Genomic DNA, 19,085 nt, shown 5'->3' with positions numbered 1-19,085 from the left:
CACATTGATCCTTTGCAAACTGATTACAATAACAGAGACTTTGATTAATGCTGTGTTCTATTTTCAAAAGTTCATGCACTTGCCTTTATCCTTTGCCACACTGTGATCTTGGAGGCTGTTATCTTCTGTGCTTGAATGTGCATAAGAGTCACAACCCCAAAATGCACAACACTGATAAGCATATGGTACAGATAAAGACCTGAAAAAAATGGCAAAATCTATACTGAAATACCAACTTCACAGAAATGCTTTTGTTCTGTAAAAAGTAAATACTTTAAGCTGGTCATTATCCGCTGTGGACTTAGTTTCCTCATCTGTTAAAAAGCTCTGGTATCAGATGACACCATGAGTTTCTCCATTTAAATAAGGTATGCTTTTAAAAACAATTTGAATCAAGCCATCTTTAAAATTTAATAGCAATACTGCAATTTAAAGTAAAATCTTATCAGACTTCTTTTATAAATGAATTAACCACACCCAATTTATCATATGAAACTGGTAGTTTCATTTAAAATTAATGTCCCAGGTCATCTGTGACTTTACACCATTAAATGAATTCACTTGGTTCATATAAGTATAATGAAAATATTTATTCTCTTCTCCCATAATAATATTCCAAAACCCTCTCTCTACTGTATCTAGTGAGGTCCCCTCTCTAACTCTAATGTCACTGTGAAGTATTATCACATTGTATCAATTTTCTGTAGGTTCACATGTGCTTTCTGCCATCTTGTTGCAAATGACAAATCCCAGTATATACAAAACCATTCTGATGAAGGGCTAGATTATCTCTTTGACAGCAACATGGTCTGCAATTCATGTTCTCAACAACTGTGGACTAATGCTCATGTTCTATTTTTTTCCAAGTTTGTGAGGACTGAGGTTGAAAATACTCTTAAATGACAGCCTCCCAGAAAATCCGGGAACCACAGCAAAAAAAAAAAAAAAAAAAAAAAAAACCCAGGATACTCTATAATCTGGAGGTTTACCAAAACTTCCACAAAAAAGAAAAATAAGCAAAAACATACCTGAGATTAACAAAGTCTTTTGCCGCTAAGGCTTCTTTCAGCTTGAAGTTGCCTACAAGTTTCAGCTGATTTAGTCCATTTAGGCCTTCCGTTGGAAATGAAGTTAATTCATTGAAACTTATATCTCTAAAATGTGAATAAGACTTCAAATTAACTCCTAAGACACAAATCTGTACATGCATTAACATCACAAGTACCAGAGCTCTACGAGGAAGTTTAGATGTGCGAAAACCATTTCAGAAGCTGCCACTACATCATAGCAGGTTAGCATTTATACAAAGGGAACACTAAAAAGAGAAAATGATTTGGGTAGGACAATGCTAAAACACAAGTTCTGCAGACTATTCACTACTTTCATGATATTGCTGCATGAAACTTACAGGTTAGTTATTGACCCAAGCTTGGCAAAAGCTCTGTCGTGAATTTCATGGATCAGGTTTCTACTCAGATCTCTGCAATTATAAAAATAAATTGTTACTCTTTTGAAATAAATTCCAAATGCAGACTACACTTTAGAAACTGCTGTAGTCACAATATCCCTGATAAGATAACAAAGATCTTTAATCTTGTTCAACAACATTTTTAATGTTTATGTTAAAGTCCTTCCCTTCACAGCCAAATATTTCTTGGAATGTGTTCCAGGGAACAGTAATTCTAACTGGCATCTGTTTCAAACAGTTGTGAATTTTCTCCACCTTATCATTCTGATACTAGTTCAAAAATATAAATGATATGATATAACTTCTGGTACTATTAACTAGGTGAGGAAAAGCACAGCTCCTGACAAAGCTGAAAATAAAAACAGGCTTCAGGTTATTTGCCTTCTCAAAGGTTAGTGATAAGGCCGTGAGGGAAGACAAATAATCAATATGCAAACAAGAGCATTCCAGAAGGGCTTCAGATATCATTCTTTCCCCAAGCAGGAAATAAAAACCATATCAACACCAGAGCCATATACTATATTCAGGAACACACCCTGAGGAATTCTGATATTACAGAATTAATAAAACAGAGAAATAATCTGCAACCACACTTACACGGAGCCTTAATGGAAATTTAAAGATAGGTTAAATTCATTCCATGACACATCTCCTGGATAACAGGAAAATTCGGCAGACTTGGTTCCAAATCATGAAAAGGCCAGCTAGCTTTTCATTGTTGTCACTTATCAGCGCTCTAAAAGTGATGGCAGCTGGGAGCCAGTCCCCTTCCCCACTACTGCCCAGACCCACAGGAAGCCTGTTAGCAACAAGGAAAGGTCCAGCAACCCAACTACCAATAAAGTATTTCTCTAGTAGACGCATGTTTAATTTCTTAATGGGGATCTACTGGAAAACATGATTTTAATATATGTAATTTCACTTCACTGTCAATGTTTGAAATTCTTTTCTGTATAAAAAAAAATTGTTCCCTATTTAGTGTATTGTGTCTTCTGCATTGCATGAAGGCCGTGACATGGTTTGTCTTAGTCATCTCTGTATTCCCAAGTGCTTAATAGAGTACCAGGCACAAATATGCACTCAAATACAAATCACTTTTTAAATGAGTGCTTCTACTGCATATTAGCTGTGTTTGCCATGATAGGTACCCCAGTGCAGGGGTCAGCAAACTTTTTCTGTCGAGGGCCAGATAGTAAATATCCTTCACCTCTGGGGGTCACACGGTCTCTACTGCAACTATTTGACTATGCCGTAGTATGTATGGTGAAAGCAGCTTTAGGCAATTCTTAAACAAAAAGTCAGGGCTGTGTCCTAATAAAACTTAATTTACAGAAACAGGAGGCACACTGGATCTGACCCACGGGCTACAGTTTGCCCACCCAGCCCCTAACAAACTGACAAACTTCATTATTATGACTTGAAAACACACAAGGTGCGTTTCTCAAGCTATACACGTTATACTTTTTCACTCACAAATGGGCAATCTCATAAATTAGCTAAGGTGAAAAAATGCTGAAAGGAAATTATTTATGAAGTACCATGTGGTAAACTTTGAAAAACAATATTTATGCATAATAAATCCTATATTTAAGTATATCTGCTAATATGGGAATTATAATGATACATTAATTTACAGTTTAACAAAAATTTTATTTGTCTCTAATAATCAGAGGAACTTACAGAATCCTTAGGGAGGTCAGGCCTTGAAAAGTATCTTCCTTTATTTGGTGGATCTGATTACGTTGCAAAGAACTAAAAAAAGAATAAGAATTAAAGATAAAAGAAAGAGGAAAAAAAGCAAGAAAATATTTTCTATTTTGGAAAATAACATTTCTTTTTTTTTTTTTTTTTTTTTTTTTTTTTTTTTTTCTGTATGCGGGCCTCTCACTGCTGTGGTCTCTCCCGTTGCGGAGCACAGACTCCGACGCACAGGCTCAGCGGCCATGGCTCACGGGCCCAGCCGCTCCACGGCATGTGGGATCCTCCCAGACCGGGGCACGAACCCGTGTCCCCTGCATCGGCAGGCGGACCCCCAACCACTGCGCCACCAGGGAAGCCCAAAAATAACATTTCTTAATTAAACTTTTTCTAAGTTTAAACATTCACTCATGAGTAACATTAATTGACCTTGTTGAAAGTAAAAGGAACTGTTGTTTCCTCGTCTAGAAGATGAAAGGACTAGACTAATTGGTATTTCACCCAAAATTACACTGAGAGTTAAGGTACACTATCTAAATTCCTCACCAACTCCACACAGGAGTGACAGCAGGAAGAAAACATAGTGAGAAAGGACAATGCTACCATACCAAGTAGCACAGAAGGAAGGTCAGAGGAAGGAGGAGATAAAACATGGGAGTATAAGTTCCTCCCTTTCCTGACCTCTCAGTCAACTCCCACCAGAGCTGTCCTGTATAGCTACACTGTAGATATCCACATCTGGACCAGTTTTTTGTTTCGTTGGTTTTTCATATACACCACCCTCCTCCCATACTATCTCATAGAATGCCTGATAGACAGGTGCCCGATAAATGCTGGTCGCATGAACACACCTGGTACCATTGGACATTTATTCATAGGAACACCTGATTATGTGAATTTCTGAGATCTTAATATGAAAGCCATTTATTTACAATAGGAAAGGCTCAATGAATTAACAATAGAACATAGCAAAAAGATTAAGTCAAAGACCAACTTACATTTCTTCCAGAGCATGGCAACCATTAAAGCTGGGAAGGTCTTTTATATTGTTGTAAGATAAGTCCCTTAAAATAACGGAAATTAACAAATTAATTTTATCTTATCAGAATACTACATTATGAGAGCTGTACTCAGAAGCATTGAAAGCAGTGCTAAGATCTGTAATAAAGAGATACGGCTGAACAAGGAAAGCAACTTTTTTTTTTTACCCAAGACACATAAGCGTTCTAGAGCACCTACCTCAGTGATAGAACAGGCTTAAGATTGGCAAACTTCCAGTACATAATGTTGAGTATAGACAATATAAAATATATTTTAAAACATTAAGAATATACAATAAATATGAAAATACAGTGCAGAAAATATATGAAAATTATGCCCAAATGGTAGTTATGAGTTTTTTAATTTATATTTTTATAATATTGTTTATACCATAAATAATTTCTATGTTGTTATTGAATTTAAAAGCTGTCAGAGGAGTGTTATATGTACTCACATTTTTAAAAATATTTATAGTAAATAAAAAATTGGGACTAGTTAACTCTGTTAATCCCATGCAGTGTTTCCTCAGTGTTATCATTGTGTTTGATACTCCAAGACACCATTTAATTACTTGCTTGATCAATCAGTCATTTATTTTGTTACTATCTCTTGCCACTGAATACTTGTTAACAACTTAGTAACTTAATTGTTTGTTCTTGTGACAACTTTACATCCTTTATTTACTTTTAATTTCCAGGGCAGCTTAGAGATTTTGTAAAGCTCCATGCTTAATTGGTTCCTGATCCAAGAAAGACTGGGGCTCTTACTTGGGTTATGGATGAAAGAGTAGCATACAGACAGCTAACTCCCCTGGGGCAACTAGAATAAGGATGAGGAGTCAGGATAAAAAAAGAAATCAAGGAAGAGCCTAGTTTGGTTTCACTTTGTTCAAAGTAAAGTCACAAGATGTGAGATATATGCATAGCTGTAAAATCAAATTCAAATAAATATTACCTACCCAGGGGGATACTAAAATTCCTGCTCATTTCCATGAAGGGAACCAGTAAGAAATAATTATACCTTAATGTCACCTAATGAAAAGAGTTCATTAAAAATAAAACTCAACATGTGTGAAGTACATAAAACAAAGAAAGGCAGGAGAAGGGAAGAATCCAACTTACAAAGTCCTAAGCATCTTTTGTTCTTGGCACAAATTACTGGATATGCTGCTTATCTTTGTACCGGTCAAGGTCCTATGGAAAAACATGGTCTAAGAAATGATTCAAGTTGAGATGGTAAACAAAATGCTATTCTCATGTAGAAAAATACATGTTCACATACTTGCACATGGACTAGAGTCTATGTATCCCACTGCCTAACTACTCCCTAAAGTAAGGCACGTGGGGAGAAGAATGAACCCTCAATACCCATATTATTTTCATAGTAATGCAGAAGAGCTTGTGACACGAGAAGTTAATATTGTCCAGGTGATAAGCTTGAGTTCTCACGTGGACCAACAGAAAAAATGAATCCGTAGTCAAAGCCTGACCACAGTCACCTGCAAGTTCTGTCACCCCCTCACACCCAAAACATTTGAAACCAGGATAGCATCCTGCCCCCCAAACCATGTTTCTATCTTTTCTTTCAATCAACCTGACTCAATGTTCTGAAATTTTCTTTTAATCCCTGTATGATCAGACCACTCAAGATGGCTGTTCTCTAGCTCTCTGTATAGCCCCTGCCTGACCAGGGCCTGCTTTACCTACACCCTACTCACATGACTGACCTTCCTGCATACTTGCCCCAGACCCCAGCTAGTGATAGTTCTTATCAAAGGGTGGTGAGGGGCATGCCTCTCTGCTGGTTTCCCTGGTAACGAATGAGCCAACCTGATGTCAATTCCTATAACTGGCAATCTCCCCTCCCCACCCCCCCCCCCCCCCCCCCCGCCCCGGGAGCGAAGACTGCCGCCATGTCCTGCCTGTCGTGTGCCAGCGGGTGTTACTCCAGGACCTTGCCTCAGACATGTAAGCTCCCCCATCCATTAAACCACTGCTGTCTCTGTTGCTGACTCTGGGCTCTTTCTTCGGTCATGAAGCTGGACAAGTGCAGGTCTTGTAGACCTGAGGGGTGCAGCCCAGCAATCCCCTCCCTTTCTACCTCCCCATCTGCAGTCAGTCACCAGTTCCTGTTCTTTCTTCTTCTGTAGGTCTCAGCATCTGACCCTCTCCATTTTTACTGCTACTATGCAGATCAAGGGTGAAATGATGCAGAGAGGGGTAGAGGAATCTCAGGCCACATGGAGGAACTCCAGTGATGGACTGAAGACACAGAACTCTCATGGTTAAATGTGTTCATTTAGCCAAGTGGAGTATTCCCATGGCCCCCTCACCATTCTACCTCTAGTCTCTCTTCTTACCCTCCTCATGCCTCCTCCTCCAACATTTTCAACACCTCCAAACTGCCGTTAAGAGTCGACTTTAAACTCCTTAGCTCAGTGCTTCCCAACTTTTCTTACATCTTGGCACACGTGAACGTTGTAACTTCTGCGGCACACTGTGGTAAGGCTCCTGTGGCAGAGATCCTAACCGCGGTCAGGCCCCACGTGGCTTCTGGAGGGCTGAGGTCATCAAGATCTTAGATGCACCTGCAGCCCATTCACAGGCCGCCCACTGAGAAGCTTTACCATAACCAAACGTTCAGTACTCAAGGTCTGTCACTTTAAAATTACAAGCCCAACAATTTTCCAGATTTCTCCATATCATTCCCCATTTGATTATAAACATGCAATTTTAGCTATATTTGATCATCTGTATGCCATATCTGAGTATATTTTCAGTATTCCCGGTTTTACTAAATCCTGCCTTTCTAAATAAAAGACCAGGTCTGGAAAACCTGACAGTATCCAATTTTGAAACATTTTACCTCTTCCATAAAGCCTTTTTTGATCGTCTACATCGATTGCTCCACTTCTGAACTCCTAAAGCACTGCTTCTAATTTGGTACTTACTTACTGCCTTACAGTTTCAGAACTTACCTCTCACATACTAGGCTATATACTCTACCTGAGTTGACTGACTCCAAACCCAATATCTCCATCTCTACGCATGATATTCACAAACCAAGATCGCAGAAATCAACATTAACTCATCATCATCACCAAAAAGCACTGGCAACCTACTAGCAGGCCAGTGTGGTGTTATCTTTACACAGCCCTTCTTCAAAGGGCCACACTTACAGACTCTCCAGATGGACAGTTCCAGTCAGATTGGGAAACCGCTGTACCATGCTTGCACCACGAATGACTCTTTAAGAAATTGGGAGATAAAAAGTAATTTAAAATAAAAATTCTCATAGATAATATTTTCATTTTATTTTTTAAACAGCTTACAATTACAGTACCACTATACCTAAAAAGATTAGTTTCATCTCTTGATTGAACCTGAAAGTGTGATAATTTTGACCAAGTGTTCACATAAATAAGAATCATCATAAATTTTCAAAATTGTCTTTTGGATTTCCACCCAAGAAAAAGAAAATAAAAGATTCTGTTTTCTGGAGCTACAATGATAAATTCTAGTTCTCCATTAAACCAATTGTGTAAATATTCAGGTTTGTTTTTAAATTTCTATAATACTTACAAGGAATGCAGATCAGATAAATTGTGAAATGCTGAGTTCCCCACAAAAGATAGAGGATTATCATACAAATGTCTGTAAAAATAGCCAAAAAAGCAAAGTTTTCATATGTTCACAAGCACTCCAACACTAAATCTATGTTCACAAAGCTCATATACCTAACAGCCTGAATTTTCATTCTTTATCCAGATGTTTGGCATTGTACAGACATTGCTTTACATGATTACATATTAAAAGAAAATTTCAAAACTACTTACATAGTTCTTAAGAGTGGATTACCATCAAATGCTCCATCAGGAATAACAGAAATAGAATTACTGTGAAATAACCTACAAAGATAGAAGAAAAATATTTTGAAATGTTTATCCCCTTGTGAAATAAGTTAAAACCTGAATATCTACTACTCTTTAGTAGGATGTAAAATATAACTGACAACAACTACATGAAAATTTCAAAAATGTGGGGAAACTGAATTTTTAATTCCATCTCATCTTTTTCAGGACCATACCTAATTCTTTTTAAACCCACTGTTTAACCTACTACCACTGCCAGGTCCCTTATATATACATTTAGTTTGCTTCATCCTCAGAGAACTTTAGACTGCAAGAATCACAGGTATTCTAATCCCAAAATCTCTCTCATTGTCACCTGCATTTAGTTTTTGAGCAATGCATCTCAGAATATTAGCTATCAACTCATGACACACGATCTCTGTTATGCCATGTGCATTCTTATCTCTGACCTTGACAAATCCAATATCTAAAATGCTCCCTCATCTCTCTCATTTATCTAAATATTTCCATTCTTTCAAGTCCAGTCAAATTCCTTCTCTTTGGTGATGTTTTATTCTACTGACCCCAAGCCTCAATGAGGTCTTTCTCTGGAATGATTTATTTATCCTATTCACTCAGCACTTATTTCCACCTAGAAACTGCTGTCTGTCTGTCTTACATGGTCAGCCTCCCCAGTGGGACTAAGACCACAGCTCCTACAAAGCAGAGACCACACCTTATGGCTTGTTTCACCGGAATCCAGCCCTATACAGTAATCTATGCTCAAAATTGTCCGTGCTAGCCAATATAATCCAATCTGTATGATTGTGTGTGTGTGTGTATTATGATACATGTAATGGGACAAAGATGTTCTAAAATCTCATTGTTGGAACATTAAATGGTGAGTTCTAGGGATATTAAGGCACAGATAGAGCAAAGCAATACTCACAGCTCTTTCAGGCTGGGAAGGGCTTTAATTGCCTGAGGAAATTCCCCCAAATTATTATAGTTCAAGTCTCTAGAAAAAATTGGAAAAATACGTAAGAACATTGAAGAATGGTCACAATTTATAAGGTATTTTGGTGCAAATTTTTTTTTTTTTTAAATCACATCCTCTGGATGGTAATCTTTCTTTGACGACCAATTGCCAGTCCATTTAATTAAATTTACACCTTTTCTTAGATTACTGAATAGAAAAAAGAATCTTAATTCTTCTATGATGTTTTAAGTCAACAACTTTACAGGTGCAAAGAACTCTCAGAATCACGTATTACTGGTGCATTAAATAAACAAATCACCTGAATGGCAGTTCTCCATAAAATAGAATTTATTGACTATCATCTGTAAATGACAATAGCCTGAAACTGAGGTTTCTATTTTAGGTTTAGAGTGGCTTCTTGAACTTCTGGTATGAGGGTGGCTGACCTCAGCCCTAACATCAGCAGGATGACCTAAGTATGAATCAGGAGAAGGACCAGGACGGTTTCATACAACCACGGTCCTCAAGTGGGTTACAAATTGTTGAAAAAGTTCCATTAATTAGGAGAGGGAAAAGCCATAGTGATCTGTACTTTTAAAAGTCTTAATTCTGAGTGTATTTTATTTTATTTATTTATTTTTTGGCCATGCCACAAGGCACGTGGGATCTTAGTTCCCCAACCAGGTATCGAACCCACATCCCTTGCACTGGAAGCGTGAAGTCTTAACCACTGGACAGTCAGGGAAGTCCCTCTGAGTGTATTTAAACTTTAATTTCTTTTAACCTAAAGAGAATGTTAGCATATGATCAGCGATTGATTTCAGAATGAGAGTAAATAAAATCAAAAGGCCAGCACCTTAGAGACCAATGTTGTTTTCCTTTTCTACATAGAAAAAAAATGGTAAATAAAAATTTAACTGGGAAGAAAAGGTTTAATTTTAATATAATTAGAATAATATATTGGAATAACACAAGGTTTAGGATCAGAAGACCCGCCCAGTCTTTTGTTCCACTGGTATTTACATACTTAGAATAGAAGAACTGGGTTTGGCAGTATCTTCTTCAAGAGCTTCAACTTTCAAATATGCACTGATGCTTACTATCTTTTAGTGGTTTAAACAGGAAGGTGAATTAATAGAGTACTAAACGATTTTAAGTCTTCTCATTGACTGACAGTTAACCCAAAAATTCAATTAAACAAAATATTACAAACCCTAAGCATTCCAATCAGATGTTACTCACCCATCTAACTGGGACATTCTCTGAATCATTTACTATACCATGATGGTTAATATTATAAATCTCTGAATAAAGGCAACTAGTACAAACCAAAACAACAAAAATAAAGATCCTACTCTCGATTACACACAGCTGCACTGTCTTTTGCTCATATCATGGTACAATGGACAGTTTTGAAACAGCCAGAATTCTCTAACACTTTAACAATAGAAACAACAACTAAAGTATCCTAAGCAAAATGGAAACCTTCATCACATTTAGCATATAAAAGCAGAGATGGTATTCAAACCCACTGTTAACAATTAGCAAGGCAACTGAGATGAGGGAGAAAACAAAGAAACAAAACAACTTTTCCAGTATTAATTTTATAAGGTTCAAAGTTCCAAAACTGCCTATCATACTAACAAAACCAAAGTTTTTGAAAAGGTGTACAGCTTGGCAGACTGAGCTGGTTTTACCACATCCTTTTGTAAGAAATATCAATCTGGTGCGCCATTTTTTTTTTTTTTTTTTTTTTTTAATTTTGCAGTACATGGGCCTCTCACTGTTGTGGCCTCTCCCGTTGTGGAGCACAGGCTCCGGGCGTGGAGGCTCAGCAGCCATGGCTCATGGGCCCAGCCGCTCCGCGGCATGTGGGACCTTCCCGGACCGGGGCACGAACCCGTGTCCCCTGCATCGGCAGGCGGACTCCCAACCGCTGCGCCACCAGGGAAGCCCCTGGTGCGCCATTTTTAACCAGAAACCTAGATTAGTTTTCATGACTGTGTTATCTGAAGGCAAGACTTTAGTCATGTATTAAAGCAAATTAATAATGAGCTGAACTTAAGACCATTACTTTTTTCCTTTTTGCAATGAAATGCAAAATTGCACTGTCAACTTCCCAAGTGTGATCATCCAAAATACGAATAAACTTACAAGGTCTCCAGGTTATCGAGTCCCTCGAAACAGTGTTGACCCAGGCTTTTAATTTTATTGTTATGAAGATGCCTATGGAAAAAAGCACCAATATGACTTTTGCCTCACCCAGAAGCAACTATTATAATGTTTTACATGTCTAAATTGGTAGCGCTTAAAGGAATGGTGCAGCTAAACATTGCAACACTTGACTAATGGAAAACAAATAGCATCGGGTAGATATCTCTTGATAAACACTGCACAGACTCGGATTCACTGAACATAGGAGGCCAGTGGAAAAGGAACATATCTCTAGTGGAAGAGGGGTGCACACATGGAAGATTCTTAAGTATTTACCCATATCCAAACAAAAGTTTTGATGAGCTTTTAATTATATGAAGGAAAACTTTGATGAGTTCTCCTATGGGGAGGCAGGGGAAATGTCAGCTTACATCAGTGAGAATCGGTAACAGATTTTACAAGAAATGTCACTTTATTATGTCCAAGTTTTTGAAACAACAGAAAATCACATACTCTTTGAATAGACAGTAAAAACATGAAATATCACTGAAACTCATTTTCTATGGGCATATCCAAAAGGATTCCGCCTCTTTTAACACTGAATGCATTGCTGGGATACAAGTAAAAGCTGTACCAGTGTTTGCTGAATGACCCACTTTCTTCTCCTGACTACAAATGGCCATTTATTTTTGAGAGATTCAACTGTTATCATTGAACATTCATTTTTAAAAAAATTATCTTGTTTTGTATTTTAAAATTCAGCACGTGTAATTTTATAAAAAAAGGCAGATCCCCCAAACACCAGCGCTCCAAGAACATACTCCGTGAGGTACTTTCATAACAATTTGACACAAGAACTCTGCTTTTGCCCCCAGATTAACACAAATATATAGTATTAAAAGGGGTGGATACTTACAAAACCACCAGGCTGGACAGGTTAGTAAATGCAAAATCCGGGATGCTGGAGATTTTGTTGAGAGCCAAGGTCAGCGCCTGCAGGGTCGGCAGATTGCTGAGGGGATGCACTGGCACCTCTGTCAAACTGTTGTCATCCAGCCACAGATGCCGTAACTGAGTGAGCCCCTCAAAGCTGTCCTCAGGCACTGCGGTGATATGGTTCGCATCTAGACGCCTGACAGAAAAAAACAACCACCTTCAATAATGGATTCTAGTGGAATGAGTCAAGGCAAGTCACACAACTCTCAGGGTTCAAAAAAAAAAAAATGGAGTTCTAAAAATGACCAAAGCCACAGGATCCCTTATTTAATTTCACTAGAAGTTTTCCTAAAATCTAACAATGTTTCCAAGACCAGCATATGGAACTCAGTTGTCTCCCTTCCTTCATAACAAAGGGATGCATACAAATCTGAATCCTTCAAGAATCCTTGGCTAAGCACAACTGTATGGCACAATGATATATTAAAGAAAGAAACCCTCAAAGCTCAAGCTTGAATTTTATGTTTCAGAATGTACTTATCAAAAATATAGAAAAACAACAAGAAAAAACTAAGCTGACCAAATAATCTATTTTACTTACAGTTTTATAACTAATATTTGATATTAAATTTAATTGCTATTCTGACTTGGTACCAAAATGGAAAGAGTAAGAACATATTTACAATTTTTTTCTACAGCAACAAACCATTTCAATAGATTCTCAACAATCCTTATTACCACCAGGCAAGTTAAAAATATAAGTGTCGGGCTTCCCTGGTGGCGCAGTGGTTGAGAGTCCGCCTGCCGATGCAGGGGACACGGGTTCGTGACCCGGTCCGGGAAGATCCCACATGCCGCGGAGCTGCTAGGCCCGTGAGCCGTGGCCACTGGGCCTGCGCGTCCAGAGCCTGTGCTCCGCAACGGGAGAGGCCACAACAGTGAGAGGCCCGCGTACCGCAAAAAAATATATATATATATATATAATATATATATATATAATATATATATTATATATATATATGTCACATACTGGCAAAGCAACCCTCTCCTCTTCTCTTAGGCCTAAGTACATTTGAAAAATTAGTTTGTCAAAATTAACAGATATTAAGAAAAGGGCAAACTGTCCCTAGGAAAAAAATTAAACAGCTCCTCCAATCAACATTATTATGGCTTTAGAGTTTCTTCGATTTTCCCCAAAATTTTGGAATTAAGGACACCTTACTAATAGGATTACCCATACTTAAAAATTAAATCCCCATCTGAAAATCTGAGAAACCAAGTCCTAAATGTTAGTGTTGACATAACCAGGCGTAATTGTTGGAATAACTGCTTTTCGCCAAAATGACAAGTTAGTATTAATATGATGAGGAACCATATGCACCAGGCAAATCACAACTTTCTTCGCAAATACCTTGTTGATATAACTTCACTATTTAAATCCATATCTCACAGGCTTGGATCTCTTAGTGAAAATTAGGGAACACTAGAAAACAGGTGCAAGGTCAAAACGGCAACCCATTTTTTTTTTGGCAGTACGCGGGCGTCTCACTGTTGGGGCCTCTCCCGTTGCAGAGCACAGGCTCCGGACGCGCAGGCTCAGCGGCCATGGTTCACCGGCCCAGCCGCTCCGCGGCACGTGCGATCTTCCCGGACCAGGGTGCAAACCCGCGTCCCCAGCAACGGCAGGCGGACTCTCAACCACTGCGCCACCAGAGAAGCCCGGCAGCCCATTTTTTTTAAAGAAATCAACTTTGGCAGCCTTCAAGTTCAGGAAATTCTGACTTCAGAGTGGTTTTCGTGCCTCCTGTTTCCCTGTGCTGCTCCAGCTTCGGATCCTGCCATAAGTGTCCCTTTCCCCTCCATGCAAGTGCTGAGCCCCCGCTCCCAACTAACTGCCCCAGCCCCAAATGCAGTCTCCTTTCCAGAGGCAGATTGGCCGAGGTCAAAGACCCTTGGTCCCGGTAAGGATCTGATGAAAGCCTTCTGTTTGATAGGATAACTTGAAGAGCACTAAAAAGTGGAGAGCTTCAGAAACTGAGCAGTTGCCTTAAGAATCCACTTAGAAACAAACAGTTTTAGGTTTGTTTATTCCTTGTACTTTCTAAAACCTACCTAACCCTGAGAAGAGAAAGGCATCCTTTATATAAGAGACTGGCAAAGGACTGGCTACAGAGCTGCTTAGCAGATTGTCTTTTATGAGTAGATGGCAGTGTGTTCAAGCACACACACACATAACACACACACACACGCACACGCTTCACAGCCTCAAGGAACTTCTACTTAGGGAGAGAGAGACATTTTGTTGAGGCGGAGGGAGTTAAGGACATTTATTTCACATTCACACATCTGGACATTTTCTATAAATAATGTGGAGCTGAAATATAATCATACAATTAACCATATAATGTAACTAAATCATGCAATTAAATTCTACACGTAGCTAATCTATCTGCAATTCATTCAAAACATGTAAACTGAGAATCTTGTTAGGCACAAAAGGTAAAAATGGTGAACACGACAGTAATGAGGAGACAGACGCACAATACAACTAACAGACTGAAAAATGACTACAGAGTGCTTAAAAAGTGCTATGAAGTAAATAAACAGGGTACTGAGATCAGGATTAGCAGGGGCTGAGGGGGAGGGTAGCTTCTTTCCTGTATTGGTCAGGAAAAGCATCTCTAAGAAGGTGCCATTAAACTAAGATCCAGAGCAGGTGGCAAAGGAAGCTGGGCAAGGAGTGTTTGAGGCAACGGAAACAGTGAGGGCAGAGTCAGTAGCAGAAACCAACTGGGTGTGGTCCCAGCAACTCCCAGAAGGTCTAGGAGGAAGAGAGTGGAGGGTCCAGGGAGACACAGATGTGGATGCAAATGGGGACCAGATGACACAGAGCCCCATTAGATCAGGTGAGGATTTAGATTGTATTTTAAGCACAAATTGAAATCCCTCCCCAGTTTCTCTGTGTCACAACAGTTTAAAAGTTTAAATTGCTCATGTTAGAAGAATGAGGATAATGTTCATTCACAATGAAGAAAATAATGAGCAGTGCTCCCCACACATACACGCACAACACTCCACTGACATTAGGTCCTCTCTATATGTGTTTCATTAAGATGTACATCCAGTATAAGGTAAATAAGTACTAGGGATGTAATGCACAACATGATAGATATAATTAACACTGCTGAATGTTATTTATAAATGCTGTAAAGAGAATAAATCCTGAGTCTCATCAAAAGGAAAAAAAAATTTTTTTCTATTTCTTTAAGTATCTGTATGAGATGATGTATTTTCACTAAATTTATTGTGGTAATTATTTCATGTGTACCTAAGTCAAATAATTATGCTGTACACCTTAAACTTATACAGTACTATATGTCAATCATTTCAATAAAACAGGAAGAAAAAACGATGTGGCAAAAACTATAATAAGAAAAGTTGTCTAGACTTTTATCTATCTATCTATCTATCTATCTATCTATCTATCTATCTATCTATCTATCTTGGTTGCATCTATCTATCTTGGTTGCATTGGGTCTCCGTTGCTGCACACAGGCTTTCTCTAGTTGCAGCGAGTGGGATCTACTCTGCGTTGTGGTGCACAGGCTTCTCATTGCATTGGTTTCCCTTGCTGCAGAGCCCGGGCTCTAGGCACGCGGCCTTCAGTAGTTGTGGCTCACGGGCTCTAGAGCGCAGGCTCAGTAGTTGTGGCGCACGGGCTCAGTTGCTCTGTGGCATGTGGGATCCTCCCGGACCAGGGATCGAACCCGTGTCCCCTGCGTTGGCAGGCGGACTTTTAACCACTGTGCCACCAGGGAAGTCCCTTCTAGACCTTTTTAACATAAGTCCAGTATTATTTACACCATTTAGGCTCCTGCAGAATTCTGTGCTACACCCCACCAAAGAAAAGGGGTGGTCTTAACTTAGTAAGATAACCAGGTGAGTTCTGAGCTAAGATAGTAATGAAACTACCTTCTATGCAAAATAATAATACAACAAAAAGTGCACAGACACAATTCCCTCTGTTAAAAATTTCCCCAAATTGTAAAGTCAGCCATACGTAAGAGATCAAAAGGAAGAAATCTGGGGAAATGGAACCCTTAAATAAAAAGTTAATGAGAAAAAGGATTTGTGGTGACTCAAATGGTTAATCCTTACACCTCAATCCACATGTGGGTGTTGGTGGCACACCCATAAATGTAATGAGTTTGCACTTACACTGAGATCAATGTTTCACAGAGAAATGGGCTTAGAAAGTGTGGCTTTGTACCAATGACCTACACTATTAAAATTCATCCTAACTAACAGACCAAAACACAAAATACTGTAACTGATTCTTTCAATAGGGGCAGTAAATGGCATTAGATATCTCACAAAGTGAAGAGATTATGTGGCTTAACGTTATTTTACCATTTCAACTTTGTTTGGCAAGAGATAACTATTACTTTATTTAAGTGCACTTGAGTTGTTAAACAGTTAACGATGTATTAACTAAATTCCCTTACTATTTTTGTCTTTAAAATGTGCTTCTTTCCCCTATTCTCAAAAGCCTGTTTTATCTTACTGAGACTCACATACTTTTTTCTCTTGCCGTTAAGTGAAATTAAAATAACAATTTTAAATGCAGCTATTTACTGATGAATGTCTATGTTATCATAAACACTTGTTCTGTGTAATCAAAAGCTCTCCCTTTTTCTCTCTACTCCTCACTTACCAATAATGTAGACATTATAGTATTATATTCTGTTACCAGTTTCAAGTTCAAAATACTTAGATTCTGTTACGGTAGAAAACCTAGGAAATTTAGTCTTTGAAATCCTTTAATAGTCAATATAAGTGTGAATAACTATAAAGAAAAAAATTCTAGTGGAGCAAATTCTGGCATGTCATTTTAATATCCTGCTCAGGCAGCGCTTTAGCCATTTTCATGGCTTTGTGGAAGGTTGTTAGGTTAGCTTTTTATTAATATCTACAATTCACTTTCAGATTTTATAGCCATTGTCACCCATTTGCATCAAACCACTTCTGGTCAGTTTCAAGCCCTAATGAACTTTGCTCCTTCTGAGCTCTATTTCAAAACCACAAGGAAATCTTTCATGTAATTCAGGTCTGAAGATCAGATTTGCAAACTGACTCAAGTGTTGATAACACTGTTTTACACCAGGACAGAATTTCAATTGTATCCAACTTGACCACTGCACCCACTATGCTAACAAACCCATGAACATTTCCTTCTTAAATAAAACAGGCCTGGCACATAGCTCCTTATATTTCTGATACATATAAAAAAATCCTAATGCCTTTATTAAAAAAGTAGTTTGACTCCTCTCCTTACCCCTACCTCCCTCCCATCCCAATTTGGGAGATAATTTAAACAATGCACTGTACTCAGTGAGTGATGAGCACAATATGCTTGTTTAAAAACATTATTTTAGAGGAAGATACCTATGATTTTTGTGAAAATACTTTATTTTTTTTTTTACTTTTTATTTTAAATGGGAGTACAGTTGATTAACACTGTTGTGTTAGTTTCAGGTGTACAGCAAAGTGATCCAGTTATACATATACATGTATCTATTCTTTTTCAAAATTTTTTCTCATCTAAATGATCAAAAATACCATGTGCACTTTAGAGTACTTACGGACCACAAGTTAGAAAAAAGCTATTTGTATATTTTCTTGGTAATTTTTCTAATGTTCAAAGATTTTAGCCTTCTCTTTTTCAGCCTTCCAACAAGACAAAATGATTGAATATTTTGATCATTAAGTCTTGGGAAATAAGAACAATTCTGTATGAAGGTTTTGAAGGAAAACAAATTCTGAAGAAGCAAAAGAAAAAGAGAACTATTTAAAATGTCTAATGAATTCAGATCCAAGGGAGGTAAGATGGCTCCTTCTGTGTACATCCGTCCAAGGTTAGAAACGGTGCAGAGGCAGCAAAATCACCTTTCTTTAAAGGAACTCATTCCAATCTATTCCCTGAAATAGTTTCTTTGGAATCCTATTCAATTAGTGATGGCAAATAATGAATCCTTATGTTCCATAACTCGGCAGTTGGTGAAATGAGCTACTTAACAAGTATCTACCTTAAATTAAACTTACATTGAAACCAGAACTTAAATGGCCAATACCCCAGATACTCCTTTTTATGATAGTAGATACGTTTTAAAGTTTAACCTTTACAGCATATGCTATGCTTTATTAGTACATATTTTCATTTTCATATTACTGCCCATTAACTACCAGACTATCTAATCTAAAATCAAAGGTAATCCATAATTTACAATTTCCAGTGATGTGCTTTTGGTGCAGTTATAAATGGTTTTATATCAGTGAGTGGAAGGGACAAGCCGGTCAGTCACTTTCACCTATGTCTTCTCTAGCTCATGTGCATCTCTACAAATGCTTACCTTTACAGTTATTTCAAAGGGCAATAAAAAAAAAATTTATGGGACAGATTAATACACAAATATGTGATGTGGTTATACCCTAATTTTATAATTAAAATTATAAACACCTAAGTGTGATAACTATTAGTTTTTCATTCAGTGATTCTCAGAACTTCTGTATCCATGAGGATGATCTGGGGAAATTTTTTAAACTACAGCTTCTTGGACCCTACCTTTAAAGAGACAGTATCATGACTCCTAGGATATGGCCTAAGAATCTGCATTCTAACAATATCCCCCTAGTGATTTTGTTGAGGGCGGGCCAAGTGCCACACTTTGAGAAACTAGGCCCTAGTCCCACTGTATTTAGTGTTAGGACATGAACTGAGGCAATGCACATTTGTATTCATCACTGTAGTAGAATAAGAAACTAATGAAATTGCTTGTTTTAAAGAATATTTTTTCATTACTTTCAGATGATTCCTTCACCTAGTTAGGCAAATTGGGTAATCTAGCAATCAAAAGAAAGAACAGATAAAATAGTCATCGTTATTAATATTAATAGATTCT

General features: G+C 38.0%; 1 protein-coding gene across 1 annotated transcript in view; it reads right to left on the bottom strand.

Annotated features, from left to right (window-relative positions):
• LGR4 (leucine rich repeat containing G protein-coupled receptor 4) overlaps positions 1 to 19,085 on the bottom strand; it is a 98,160-nt gene that overhangs the window by 4,306 nt on the left and 74,769 nt on the right. The window contains 12 exon segments of the mRNA XM_007462601.1: positions 84 to 199; positions 1,029 to 1,154; positions 1,409 to 1,480; positions 3,149 to 3,220; positions 4,165 to 4,230; positions 5,329 to 5,400; positions 7,386 to 7,454; positions 7,789 to 7,860; positions 8,043 to 8,114; positions 9,007 to 9,075; positions 11,191 to 11,262; positions 12,107 to 12,322. Coding sequence (XP_007462663.1) covers positions 84 to 199; positions 1,029 to 1,154; positions 1,409 to 1,480; positions 3,149 to 3,220; positions 4,165 to 4,230; positions 5,329 to 5,400; positions 7,386 to 7,454; positions 7,789 to 7,860; positions 8,043 to 8,114; positions 9,007 to 9,075; positions 11,191 to 11,262; positions 12,107 to 12,322 — 1,094 coding nt within the window.

The sequence above is a fragment of the Lipotes vexillifer genome, unplaced genomic scaffold, assembly GCF_000442215.2.
Source record: "Lipotes vexillifer unplaced genomic scaffold, Lipotes_vexillifer_v1.1 scaffold456, whole genome shotgun sequence".
Taxonomy (NCBI): Eukaryota; Metazoa; Chordata; class Mammalia; order Artiodactyla; family Lipotidae; genus Lipotes; species Lipotes vexillifer.
This window is presented reverse-complemented; position numbering and strand designations above follow the sequence as displayed.